The 14,011-nt window shown below is 44.1% G+C and overlaps 1 protein-coding gene across 3 annotated transcripts in view; it reads left to right on the top strand.

The window, feature by feature from the left end:
- cd276 (CD276 molecule) overlaps nt 1–14,011 on the top strand; it is a 74,402-nt gene that overhangs the window by 45,194 nt on the left and 15,197 nt on the right. For all 3 annotated transcript variants that reach the window (XM_052062928.1, XM_052062929.1, XM_052062930.1), the window contains exons 5-6: nt 1,732–1,869; nt 4,358–4,402. In XM_052062928.1, the coding sequence (XP_051918888.1) occupies nt 1,732–1,869; nt 4,358–4,402 (183 nt within the window). The remainder of the gene's footprint in view (nt 1–1,731; nt 1,870–4,357; nt 4,403–14,011) is intronic.

Raw genomic sequence — 14,011 nt, forward strand, 5'->3', positions numbered from 1 at the left:
AAGACGTAAATGTTTGTTTGACTGACTGGCTGGCGTCGATTCACAAGTGTATCCCAACCTCTCAACCAATGTTGGCTGGGAATGGGCTTCAGCTCACCGTCAACCTCTAAGAAGTGATTCAAATTAGTCATGTAATTCACCAGTTTTGAGTTTCAATCTCAAGTGTACAATTTTTACAATGCTCAAATATTGCGCTGTTTATATTACTACCGGTGTATACTCTAGGGTACGGTCGATCCTTTCTGGTCAACTGTGTTACCCTTTCATTACCTCTTGCGAGAGACAAACAGGAACAATTGTTTCCTGTTGTCAGATAGAGCGCCTCTGACAGAGTCTCATCTCCGGGAAGGATCCCCTCTGTTTGCCCTCCATCTTGGCTTCACTGTATAAAGCCTTGACTGGCTGCCTTGAGATTCCATGCCAAGTCTTTGCAGATGCTTCATCACTTCCTCTTTCCAAAGCCAGAGATTGTTTTTTTTTTTTTTTTTTATGTTTTGTTGTGTTTTTTTTCTCCCCCTCTCTGTTATTATCTGGCCAGAGCGGGTATTCTCTGAAGGAGACCTGTTTGTGCTACCGCCAGGCTCATAGCCATTCACTGGCTCGTCTGTTTTCTTTTCTTCTCCCTCTGTTCAGTTTGAATACTCAGGGGAAATTTGTCTGTCTCTGATATAGTTTTTTTCTGCTGACCACCCCGCCCCTTTTTTTTTTGCTTCTACTCATCAGTTTGCCCTTTGCTGAGACACTGTAACTCATTTTTATGTGATTTTACAAGAGAGATGTGTCGAAAAAGCATTAATTAAAAACACAATTTATGTGTTAATATGCATAATCGTGTTTGTGTCCTGATCCCTGTCGGCGATAATGCACCAAAAAATGCCCTTCACCAGAACCTCCACGGCAGAAGGCAATAGACATCTCCAGCTTGCCTAATGCTGTGCCAATGTTGTTTGAGCGAAAAAAAAAACAGCAATCGGCCATCTGGACTCGATGGAATGACTCAAAAGGAATTTTGAAGAGGTTCTTACCATCCATCCGTTCTCAAAAAGACCAAAAGCTTGACTCTGTTGTCTTTGGAAATTCTGTTTTGGATGTTAAAACCGGTAAATGATCATTACCACTAATCAGTAATGTCATTTGATCCCATGAAGAGAAGCATACTCTAAACCAGGGGTGTCAAATTAATTTTTGTCATGGGCCACACTGTAGTCACAGTTTACCTCGGAGGGCCATTATAACTGTGGAACTGTATAAGTGTTTAATCACCCCCATGTATTTTTACATATACAGTACACAATGAATAGATAAATAATTTTAAAATCAAAAGTCAAGGAGAGTAGTTTGTTCCACTCTTGTTCAAGTTTCTGTAATAATGTAAAACAAGAAAATGTTTGCAGTAGCTCAACACGATGATTTATTACATATGACAATTTGAAATTTGGTCCAGATTTTAGCATGCGTCATGGAAGTTGACCTGGTTGATTTGCTTTCGCGGACTACATAAAATGATGTGGCGGGCCAGATCTGGCCCCCGGGCCTTGAGTTTGACACCTCTAAACCCCTCACATGCTGTTTTGGTCAAATTTTGACATTTGACTGCAATTAAAAAAAAGGCTTTACATGATCAACATTTTTTGTTAAAAAAACATTTTAATTGAAATAGACGAATCAGTTCTTTCTCCTCTCTACTGTACCCTCCCCTTGAATTCCCACCACTCCGTTTCCCCGCTTCAGGCCAGAACATCTCCTTCCCCCCTGTGGCGTTGTGGGTGACCATCGGCCTCGCTGTGTGCCTGCTGGTCCTGCTCGTGGCGCTGGCCGCCGTCTGCCGCAGGAAGATCAAGGAGAGCTGCGAGGAGGCCAGGAGAGAAGGTAAGAAGGCCTTTCGATACCGCTGGACATTCTCCTATTCTCATGAATGATGGCTCACCACCAACCTGATGTGTCATCCTCGTAGGTTGACTAAAATGGGTATATTTTCTTTTTTTTTATGGGGGGGGGGGGGGGGGGCTTTTTCGATTATGAATTACTGTTAACTGACCAGAGGTGAGTTAATACTGTTACTGAATATATGACACAAATAAAAAGTCTTAGTAAAAAAAAAACCTACACACAGGTTACTCAAGTGTGATTCTAGTAGAATAAAATAACCGCAAAATGGCAGATGACAGCGCATGCCAACAGCTCTTCTTTTTCCTCGTCCATCCATTCATTTTCTTCACCACTTCTCCTCACTCAGGTTGCAGGTGAGCAAGAACCTTTCTGACATGCTGAGCTAAATTAACCCGTTACCTAGTTTATAATCAGCAAACTTGGCATTTAAAAACGTATTTCTCTACGTGGGTCGTGACTTTCCACACGTCTACTGTATATTGAGCCTAGATGACTATTCAATGGGGTGGAAGAATCACCCTGAGTGTTGTGAATACCCGTTTCCATTGTTGGACTGAGCAGAATAATGCTGCCCTGATATATTTCATTTTTCCGTAGGTGATTTCATGTTCTTTTTTTCCCCCTGCCTTTGTTCTTTAGACGGAAAACTATTTGAGTGAATTCAGTTTTATACCCCATGTTGCCTCAGTTTGTGTTGGACCAACAATTAATTCCACGCATAAGCAATCAATTATACGATTAAAATGCCATTCTTCTTACATGCATTAATAAGGAACAGCGGAAAAAAGGCTGTGAGGAATGGAGAAAAAAAAGTAGAATGCCACTGCAGAATTTGAGCTGACTGCAATCGCCCAACCTGCTTGGTCCGGTTGTGATACGCACTGTGAAGGCCCACATGCATTATGACAGGGAAGGCAGCGACGATAAATGACTTATTTGCACACTTTTTTGTTTTTTTCCTTTTACTGACCCCCTTCCACGTGCACTACCAACACGTGGTGAGCAACGAGTCGACTGCAATCCGGCTTGGCCCCGGGAATGCCATTTAAAGATAAGACAAGCACAATTAGGCCGACGCGTTCACGAGGTACACGCGATCACTTTTATAATCCTCCCTCCTCGCATCCGTTCTCACACTGTGTCATTCTATCAGAGCGTGTATCGTATGTGAATTAGGCGGCGCGGCCCTGCACTTCAAACACCAAAGTGCAGCTGGAAGGGAACAGTGTATACGCCTTTACATTTCAATAAGGTGGCTAACCAGATAATCAATCCTGCTTTCAGTGCGTCCAGCTCCTTCCCGCCCAACAAAATGGGGGCCACGCAGCCCCCAAGAGCCCTTTGCTAGCGGGAGGCAGTGCATGATATATTTCTCTCTTTCCATTTCATTTGATTCTATATGTTCTATGGAGCTATTTACTCTTTCCCTACTAAGTCAAGTTGATATTTATTTCTAAACCTGTGGGCCCCGTTACAGACACCGGCTGACCTTTATTTAAATGTCTCCTCCACTCTGTGTGGATCTCATGACAGCAGAGCTGGTGGCTTTGCACCATTTGTGTCCACACAACCAATTTTTTTTTGGGTGGGGGGAGTGATCCCAAGACAATCCATTATGGTAATTACTGGAAACAAATACTAGCCCTGAGTATGAAACGGGGAGAAAAATCAACCCCAAAATTATTTTCACTCATGGAGGCAGCAGTTTATCATTCAGCCCTTGAAATACACTTTACACACACTATTCTTGATGAAATTCGCCCCTTTTTCGGGGTCAGCCATCTAACAGTAGGCTGCATATCGTCAACAAATGTGCGCTATGGCTGGCTGCTTGCTTCCGCTGGAAGCAGAGCTCAACGTGTGTGGGGAGGATTGCAACTTCCCTCGAAAAGACAGCAACGTGTCACTCGAAAGTGACTGGATCCTTGCCCAACGACGCTGTAGGGGATGGGGCTTATTTAAATGACGTGAAGAATCTTTTGCTCGTGGACACAATTTTAGAAATAAATAACAGTAATTATGTGGTTGTTTTACAATTCATTTGTGCGTGATCACTAAATATTTTTAAAAAGGCCATTAAAACGCCTGTTTCCGCAAACGTCAGTTCAAATCCAAAGTTCCTTGACGTAGCATCCTGGAATGTGTGCGCAGGTGTCTCACTCATCACACGGTTGCCGTTCAACAACTCTACCGCCATTTTTATTTATTTTTTAATAGCCAGCAGCCAAGTGTGTTTACTCTACTGGCGAGAAGGATAGACACTCTATTTTGGAGGTGGCTATCGCCATAATTGCATGCGTCCGTACGTGCGCGTGTGTAAGCCGTGACATGGCACAATTGCGCTGAGCTTGATGGTCATCCAAGTGCTCTCATCACAACTTGTCCTTTGAGCTCGCTGCTGATGAAGTGATGCGCATTGCGGCCGCCACCTTCCACTCATAGCAGCTACTCTTGTCTTTTCCTACAGCTGAGGAGGCCAAGGAACTAGAAGAAGACGAAGAGTCAAAGACAGGTCAGCCAACGCACACCCGCTCACACACCGACACTTATTGTCATGACAGAAATACTGTCTGTAGGTTTATGATGGGGGCGGGGGGTATTGGGTAGGAATTAATGTTTTCTTCATGTTATTGGCTTTGGTAAGCTTCACCTAGGTCACATAACTGTGTACAAAAAGCTTGTGTACACACACACATACACACACACACACACACACACACACACACATCAAGCTATAGCCGCTATTAGCAAAAAATGGTTCCTCGCCCACCAAAAAAGCTCCAATATTCAATAATTGCAAACTTTGCAACTATCAATTTGCCCGTGATGAAAACCACATTAACATCAATGTGCAATCTTGCAAATTGATGCAATGGTCAACGTTGCTTGTCGAACACAACCAGGAAGATGAATTAGCTAATGTCGAAATTGGGCATTGACGCAAAAAGACGGAGCGGGTGGCCAGGTGTGAGGGCGACCCAACAAAAGCACTTAGTGAATGTTAACTTTGTTTACTCAGGCGCCAGTGAATGCTGATGAAGCATGAATGCACGTAAAAAATGAGACCTGCTCCTGGCACCAAGTCCAGCAGCCTGTTGGCATCATTCTTTGTCAAGTGTGTGTGTGTGCGTGTGCATGCGTGCGTCCGTACGTGTTGAATGGAGACAAATGCACTCATTTAGAGACGCCAACAAGCTGTTTTACATTACACGTTCCCCAAAAGCTACACCGTAAAAGTCATTACGTTCAAGTTGCACCAAATGAACGGTGATTAGAGCGGCTGTGTATCTCAAGCCTGTTGGTCGAGCCGCACTTGTAGATATTTGGGACAATAAAGAGTAAAACAGGCCTTCCATCAATACTCCACAGTAACAGGAAGGGAACATCCCAGGAGGCGCTTTAAAGTTTTGCCGCTTGATCAATTTCATACTTTATTCGGAATGGCCAATGAAAGAAAACAACGATGAGAGGCGTTATGTAATGTCAGCAGGGAAATTAAGAGACATTTTTTAAGAGTTGATAGCAAGTTTGACACTTTTAGCTCAGTCTTTGCAGTCAGCAAGAAAATCACGAGTCAATTCCGGAGTGTTGCTTCGTTTTGTGTCCACAAAAAACACCATCCGTCCACTTTCTCTACCACATATCTTGTTCAGGGTTGCAGATAGCGGGAGATAGTCACCAGCCAATTACAGGGAATGTTCAACAGTTCTTCCATCCATGATGTATACATTGTATACATTAAGAAAAACATTTATAATAACATGAAGAAATATCAGATGAGAGGGATTGAATTTGCACTCTTTTGCACCCTTTTTGAAATACATTCGGTTTCTAGTTCGGTCATTGTTTTACTAAGTAAGGGCAGTTGTTTGCGAATGTCTTGGGTTGATTAAACACAAAACATCATGAAAGAAGACAGAAAAAAAAATACTGCTCAGAGGCTGAAACGAGACGATTTGGAGTTAAGCAATCGCGTTAAACGATCACTCGGTTTTCAAAATTGTTACTTATTTTGTGAATGGATTATTTGTCGTTTCATTCATAGTGGACATTGGCATTGTGGACCAATGCCAAGTCCACAAACAACTAAAAATAAGCAAACTAAACTTGAGACGCTTCAGTAAATGTCCATCATCATCCTTAGCAGTTCTCCCTCAACTGTTAATCTCAGAGTCGTTCATTTGACTCCTCCTTTCGTCTGATTACATTTTTTTCGCCTTTTCCCGCCATCTCTAAAGTTAATACCATGTGATTTTAATAAGCGACAAGGTGATGGGAGTGGGGCGCGATGACTTTTTAATTTTTTTTATTGCCTCCCTCATGAATGTTTCAGAGTTCTATGCAGCCAGGAGTGGGGTCGGCTATCCCACGACTAGCCGGGCTGAATATTTCAGCGTGAGCGAAAAGGTTGAAGGGGGTTGATCATGTGCGGGTAAAAACGAGCAAGCAGATCACAGCGACAACTCGCAGCCGTACTTGCCCTCGATCCCTCTCGCCATCGTGTGGATCGTGGTTCGATCCAGGTAGATGTCGCGGGGGGGGCGGCATCGGTGCTGAAGGTGAGCTTTGATGGCTCTTGCCTTCTGAGACGGGCTCGTGTAAGCACTCCGGGACTGTCGGCTTTTGTGTTGCCATCTGGCTCCAGTTGTGCTGACAAAGGCCCAGGTCCCTGCCCGAGACAAAGACGCCCAAAACAGGCTCGGCTTTAATGACGACGATGGGGAGTTCACGTGTGTTATCTTAATGAGCTGTCCAAAAGGAGAGCACGCCTTCCCTTTCAAAGGCAGCCTGACTGGAACAATAAGTGGTGATAACGAGGAACCAGGACTCATTCATTCACGCTGGGGTGAGGTCTTCCTTTGTTGGCTTTATAGCTACGGCAAATAATGTTGAACTTCACTCAAATTGTGGATTCATGGTGCACACGTATGCACCGCTACCAACGTGTGGTACCTACAATGCTCAACATGACTCACTCTCCATGTAGGACGGGTTGGCATATCACTGTTTACAGCCTCCAAAAAAGAACTTTGATTTGGATTTGAATAAAAGACTTTTTGAATGGAAGCTAAAATGTTTGCATGTCAATAAATCGATTTAGAACCGATAAATGAAATTTACAATTAAAGAAACGCTGAATAGAAATTAAAACATTTTACAATGACCCGAATGGGGGTGGAACGGTTCAGAAGGTCCACGTTTCTGCTCGTACCACGGTTTTGTCGTCAAGGTTTTTAGTTTGGTATATGTTGACTGTTAGGACAATCAATTGTGTCTTGTGTGGTTGGGTTAAGCATGGAAAAGGTCTTCCTAAACTCCCCCGCCACCCGCAAAAAAGCCACTGCGAGGCAGGCTGCGAGCGAGCGCATCAGGGCCGCGTGCGCCCTCATTCCAACAGCAAGACATCAGGTTAGATGGCTGCGAACGTGCAATCCAGACTCTGATATTAATTCATTTATTTTAACAGTAGGTGGGAAGCCTGACCCGCATCACAGACAGGCTTTCGTCTTGGCATGCAGTGGCAGATTAATCATTATGCGCTGCTGCACTGGACTCCCCTCACACAGTCAGGAAAACAGGCGTCGTCAGTGAGCCTTGACGGACCTTTTGGTAAATTGCCAGGATGACTCCGATTTGTCAGAATCTGAGGTAGGAAATGCCACGTTGAATTGCGGAGACAAAGCCATGACGTCACGGCGCCGCCTCTTGCAAGCTAGTATGGCTACGCACAGTAACTGTCACGGCATTTCGACAAACCTTTGGATGCACTTTTTCTCGATAAACCAGTTATATGACCGTAGACCGTTGTGGTTTTTTGAGGCTTCCGATTCAGATTTTTTTTTTCTGACGACATTTTTGTACCCCAGAGAAGATCGGATAGAAAACTTCTTATGCGCTTGTACAAACGACATCACACGTAAACCCAACATGCGCTCGCCCCACCCCTCGACATGTAGAGCGGTACAAATAAAGACAGCATGTGTTCCTCCTCTGATATGTGCAGGACATACAGTCTTCCTGCCTCCTCTCCGCCGCATGTTCAGTAATCTGAGCATGATGCTGTGGTTATATTTGTTGATGAGCGACCTCCAACTGGGTCCCAAAGCGGCTTCTAAAGCCGCAGCGACCCGGGTACCTGCAGACCCAGTTGTCGGCCGTTGACTGGAAACTTCGTAGCCCGAAGGCACGCCCGACACCGCTTGGAGGTCGTTCCCAAGTTCAGCTGAGCATGATGCTGTGTTCACCGGGCTCCACAGTCACGCAAGTGCGGCCACTGTCATTTCTTTGCTTTTATTTTAGCGCAAGCAGTGTAAAAAGCTAGTTACAGATTAAGGCCGTACGTCATGAGTAAGCGAGGACGGTACAGACACTGTTGCTCAAATATTGCTAAACTGAAACAGCAGGAACATTCATTCATTCATCTTCCGAGCCGCTTGATCCTCACTAGGGTCGTGGGGGGTGCTGGAGCCTATCCCAGCTGTCTTCGGGCAGTAGGCGGGGGACACCCTGAATCGGTTGCCAGCCAATCGCAGGGCACACAGAAACGAACAACCATTCGCACTCACACTCACACCTAGGGACAATTTAGAGTGTTCAATCAGCCTGCCACGCATGTTTTTGGAATGTGGGAGGAAACCGGAGCACCCGGAGAAAACCCACGCAGGCCGGGGGAGAACATGCAAACTCCACACAGGGAGGCCGGAGCTGGAATCGAATCCGGTACCTCTGCACTGTGAAGCCGACGTGCTAACCACTGGACTACCGGGCCGCCCAGCAGGAACATCTCTTCGATAAAACATTTGAAGACTGACCATATTCTTAACGTGAGCAAATACTCAGCACAGTATCGAAGAGCATCTTTGGTTCCGTCAAGACGGCTACTTAGTCGGCTGACGTGAAGCGCTGCCGTGTGTCGGTGTTCATCTTACGGGGAGGCATGTGATGATTCTCCATCTGGTGTGTTTGATACTCCACTTTGACTTGTCCTGACATATCTGCATCTGCAGTTGAGCAAATAAATGCCACCCGGTTTCCATTTGCAGAAAAAAAAACAGTTGATTGTTTTGGACTCAGACAGCAGCAAAAGTTCACTTTCCACTCAGTGACAGTGTGAATAATTGTCCATCGATAAATGTGTCCTGCGATTGACAGGCGACCAGTCCAGAGTATATCTGCAATCAGCCTGAAGTTAGTTGGGATAGGCTCCAGCTTGCCTGCGACCCTGAACAGGATTGGCAGAATGGATGGATTGTAATGGACTGTGGAAGGTTGGCGTGCCCGCTGAGACAAAGTACACTCAACAAAGGCGTGAGTTGAGATTCAAACTCCAAATGCTCGTGCTGTGCTAAATAGCCAAGCACCGCGAAGCCCCACTTTGAAGCAATTAACAGCACTACACTAAAATCCCTTCAAATCTCCCAAGTAAGCCAAGTATTGACTTGATTTAGCGCAGCTAGATAACACGAGGCTCATTTCATCATGTTCGCCGCCAGATCTGCACAGAGCAGGTCATCCAAAAACTTTTCCAATGGTCGTTGTCAGTACTTGTTCGACGTTGGGGGAAAATGCTGATTTGTCAGCTGTCAGATTTGAAGTATCCAAGCGTGTAAGTATGAGCGCATTTTTTTGTTCACATTTTAAAGAGCACTCATCTATTTTTGTCCACGCATAAATGAGCCTTAAGGCTCGTTTTGTATGTGTGTTGCAGATAGACAGAAACAAGGGCGGCCGTATCAGTCAAAGTCACCTCTGTTCTTTTTATATCCCCTCCCTCCGTCCCGTCTATCGAGTTATTCGCCAGCACGTATGGCAATAAAGATAGAACACCTTAATGTGCGAGGAACGGAGTGTTCACCTTATGCTTCTCTGGGGAAGCGCGGTGTTATGCTCGCAGCGAATTACTGCCACGGTTTCAATATTCTATCGGGAGCGTTAGCTGGATGTTCCTCGGCATCTTTAATTGCCTTGGGGACTTGGATACACAATGCATGCATAATTTTCAATATAGATAGGCAATTGTTTTTTTCGGGGGGTATAATTGTCCGCAGCCGTATTCTATAATTATATTGAACTGAGTCGAAGTTGTTAAGGAAGCACCACTCAACAAATCAATATCAGCAACTCCATTTCATCTGTATTCTCCTGATACAAGTCAAGTCAAGTCAACAGTATTTATAGAGCACTTTCAAACAGCCATCACTGCATACAAAGTGCTGTACATGGAGCGATTTAACATATACAATAAACAGTAAGACGAATCAGTAATAAGTAATAAGTAATAAGGCGGTAGAAAGCACCAAGCAGTAAAACCAATAGCAAATCTAAGTCATGCTGAGTCAAACGCCAAAGAATACAAGTGAGTTTTGAGGAGGGCTTTAAAGATGGGCAGCGAGGAGGCTTGCCGAATGTTCAGTGGGAGGTCATTCCAGAGAGATGGACCAGCAACAGAAAAGGCTCGATCCCCTCTGAGCCTCAGTTTAGTTCTTGGTACGTCTAGCAAAGACTGGTCCACAGACCTGAGGCGCCGGGCAGGGGTGTAGGGGCGTATGAGCTCAGAGAGGTAAGGTGGCGCGAGATTATTCAGAGATTTGAAAACAAAGAGGAGGATCTTAAAAATAATTCTAAAATGAATGGGGAGCCAGTGAAGGGATGCCAAAGTAGGAGTTATATGCTCCCTCTTACGAGTACCAGTCAAGAGGCGAGCAGCGGCATTCTGTACCAGCTGAAGGCGCTTGATGGAGGACTGGCTGACTCCAAAGTACAGGGCGTTGCAGTAATCGAGCCGGGATGTGACAAAGGCATGAATTACTGTCTCAAAGTGTTCATGTGAGAGGAAAGGTTTTATTTTGGCCAGCTGTCTAAGGTGAAAGAAGCTGGATTTAACAACGGCACCAATTTGCCGATCGAGTTTGAAATCACTGTCCAGTTTAAGTCCCAAGTTTGAGACCGTTGATTTCAGATAAGGAGATAGGGGGCCCAAGTCTACAGGATGCAATGTACAAGGTCCACTGGGGCCAAACAATATCACCTCTGTCTTCTTTTCGTTGAACTTCAAGAAATTTTGTGCCATCCAGGTTTTGATTTCTTCCAGACAGGATAGGAGTGGTCTTAATGAGAAGGTGTCTTTCTTGCTCAGTGGGACATAGATCTGGCAGTCATCTGCATAGCAGTGGAAAGGAATACCATGTTTACAACATGAGGAACACCTGTGCAATATAATGAATTCCTATTACAAAGAGATGTCTTGGGGGGAGAAAAAATCTACCTTTTGAAAAGATAATAATGTTCGGCGTGAAAGGCAACTTTCGGTATAATGCATTGCAGTTGGAAAGGACGGTATTATACATGCAATACGTATAATTGGTTGACTTCCATTCATCCACTCTGACAAAAATATTCTCCTCACGTGGATTGCGGGAGCGCTGGAACCTATTCCAAGTTGATGGCACACAAAAGTTGAAGTCAAAACAAAAGTTTATCGGTATAATACTAATCTGTTTGAAACTTGTTTGAAAGACTCCCTTTAGTTTGTTGTTGAATGAAAATGGGAACACAAAGGTGGATTAACATGAGAAATAGATATAATTTAGATCAAAGCGGCTACCTTCAAGCCCTTTAAATTCGGCGCAAGGATTGTCGTCGACGTGGTAACAGACTCGCCGGAGTCTGTGCAGGAACTCGGCGGGCACAAAGTCCATTTATAAGGAATTGCAAGAAGATCTCCTGTGGATGACGCAAGTTTGACGGCTGCCAAGAGGGCACTTAGAGAATACCTTCAAGCCCCAATCGTCGATCTGTCTGAGACACCGGTGGCTGATCAAAGAGCAGCAAAAACAAGCTTTCGTTGAAATTTCTCGGGGAGTTGGGGTTATGAGGCCTGGGGCGATTATTGATGAAACCAACCCATGTTGTTCGACTGATTAAGAAAGGACAGAAAAGGGTAAAAACATATTTTTCTTCTGGTACAACTGGAGCTTCTGTTGTTGCAGAACAGAATTCTGGAGATAAGTCACAATGCGCTAAAAATGCCGGCAATGCGGGGAACTCTTCTTTGAGGATGGTTGGCTGTGAATGAATGAATAGTATCAATTCAAGTCAAACAATGTCGTAAAGGAGCACCAGGAGATTTAACATGCTCCATATTCATAACAAGTGACAAGCAGTTTTCATTATCTCGGCTGTCAAAAGTTACAGCTTTAAGATAAGATAAGATATCCTTTATTTGTCCCACAATGGGGAAATTTACAGCCTCCAGCAGCAAGAATGTATGTAGAAAGAAGAAGAGAAAAAAAAACAACAACAAACATCTTTCAATTAAATACAATATGAACACAAATGGATAAATCGCAGTACTATTTACAATTTTCCTTCACATCATTTAATTATTATTATTATTATGATTGTTATTTTTTATTCATCAGCCTGACAGCAGTCGGTAGGAACGAGCGTCGGTATCTCTCCTTCTTGCAGCGCGGGTGTAACAGTCTCTGGCTGAAGGAGCTACCAAGTGCTGTCAGGGCGGGCTGGAGTGGGTGGGAGGGACTGGCCAGAATAGCTTTTTAACTTTGGAGTGCAATTTAAATGATTTAAAGCTTGAAAATAAAAACCTCCCGTGAACATGTTTTCTTTACTCTGCTCACCTGCGCAGCCAAACTTGCATTTAGATGGACAAACATGGACAAGAGATAGTTTTACGTACAGTTTAATTTGCTTGACATTTGCTAGAGAAAGCCGAAATAATTTGCGCATTTTATCAGGCCAAATTCAAATACCATTTGTGTTACATGTCTTCGGGGTATCATCTCAGTGCAAAATATCTAATTTTCTTCCCCGACTTACGCACAGCCTGAATTCATTTATCTTCGGTTCCGCAATAATATCTAGGTTGAATCAAAAAGTAGCCTTTCTTATGATGACATAATTGACTTGCAAACACACGCTGCTACATTGCTGCTTACGCGCTCATGATTTCATAACCTCGTTTGACAGACCTTTGGGTCCCTGGCATACATCGCGAGTCATAATTGAGAGGAAGAGGGCCTGTGGAAAGTGGCTCAACTTGACATGTCCTTCTTTTCACTGGCAGCCACGAGGCTCTCCCAGCGGCCGCGCATTACTAACTAAAGATATGCAAATAGGACGGCGTGGTGCCTTCATTATTAGATGTGGGATGCCGGATAACTTCAAGAGTCCTAATTAAGAGCCTTTCCCCGCGCCGTGTTGTTTAGCGGGTACACACATGTTACAGAACCGCCGCGCTCGCGGCTTTCACGGCAAAAGCTTGCACGCTAGTGTATTTCTCCCAGGGATGCACCCAAGAGACTGGCAACACTGCTCGGATAATAACAGGAATTATAAACCTCTTAATATTGCATTGATTTCGAATTAGATGGAATCCGGCTGTTACTTGTGGTGCAACAGCGTGGTGTTAAAAAAAACAAAAACAAAAAACAACAAAGTATGCACTCTTTGAGTCGCCATAATTCAATTATTTTGCAGTTTATTATATAATACGGTGATTCTCAAGGTGTGGCACACGTACCACAAGAGGAATTACAGTTCATTTTTATTTAACTTTTAAGTTTGATACTGTTTGTCTCTATATATGTATTGTATATTTACTGCATATTATTATTGATGGAATTGAAATAATATTTTCCTTGGTCAAACTTTTACGGCTATTAACTGTACAGGCGATGTGAAATGTAAATTCAAACAAGTTTGAAGAGGAGTGTCCCGGTTGTCTTGTAAAACTCAAGTCAAACCGCTGCCAGTACGATGACTACGACAAACCAACCGGATGCTACTCTAATTTGCAGACAGGCAACAATCCATGCTTCAGATCTCGCTTCCCAATTGCCGCTTACTCCGTTCGATGTCACAACTACAGAGTCCACGGCTCAACCGAACTTGGCATCCAAAAGGAACAGTGATCATAATTATTAAGACGGTTTTACGATCGTCTGCCCCGACCGTTTTCCCTCGTCTGTCGTAGATCACTCACCACTCTCCAGAGCTCTGGCTAATCACTCCGAATTATCTTTCACAACAGACATCACAGAACCCAGCTTTTCCTGATTTATATCGCAAGGAAGTGAAGATACTTACTTAGATTTGATAC

Source organism: Hippocampus zosterae, chromosome 4, assembly GCF_025434085.1.
Source record: "Hippocampus zosterae strain Florida chromosome 4, ASM2543408v3, whole genome shotgun sequence".
Taxonomy (NCBI): domain Eukaryota; kingdom Metazoa; phylum Chordata; class Actinopteri; order Syngnathiformes; family Syngnathidae; genus Hippocampus; species Hippocampus zosterae.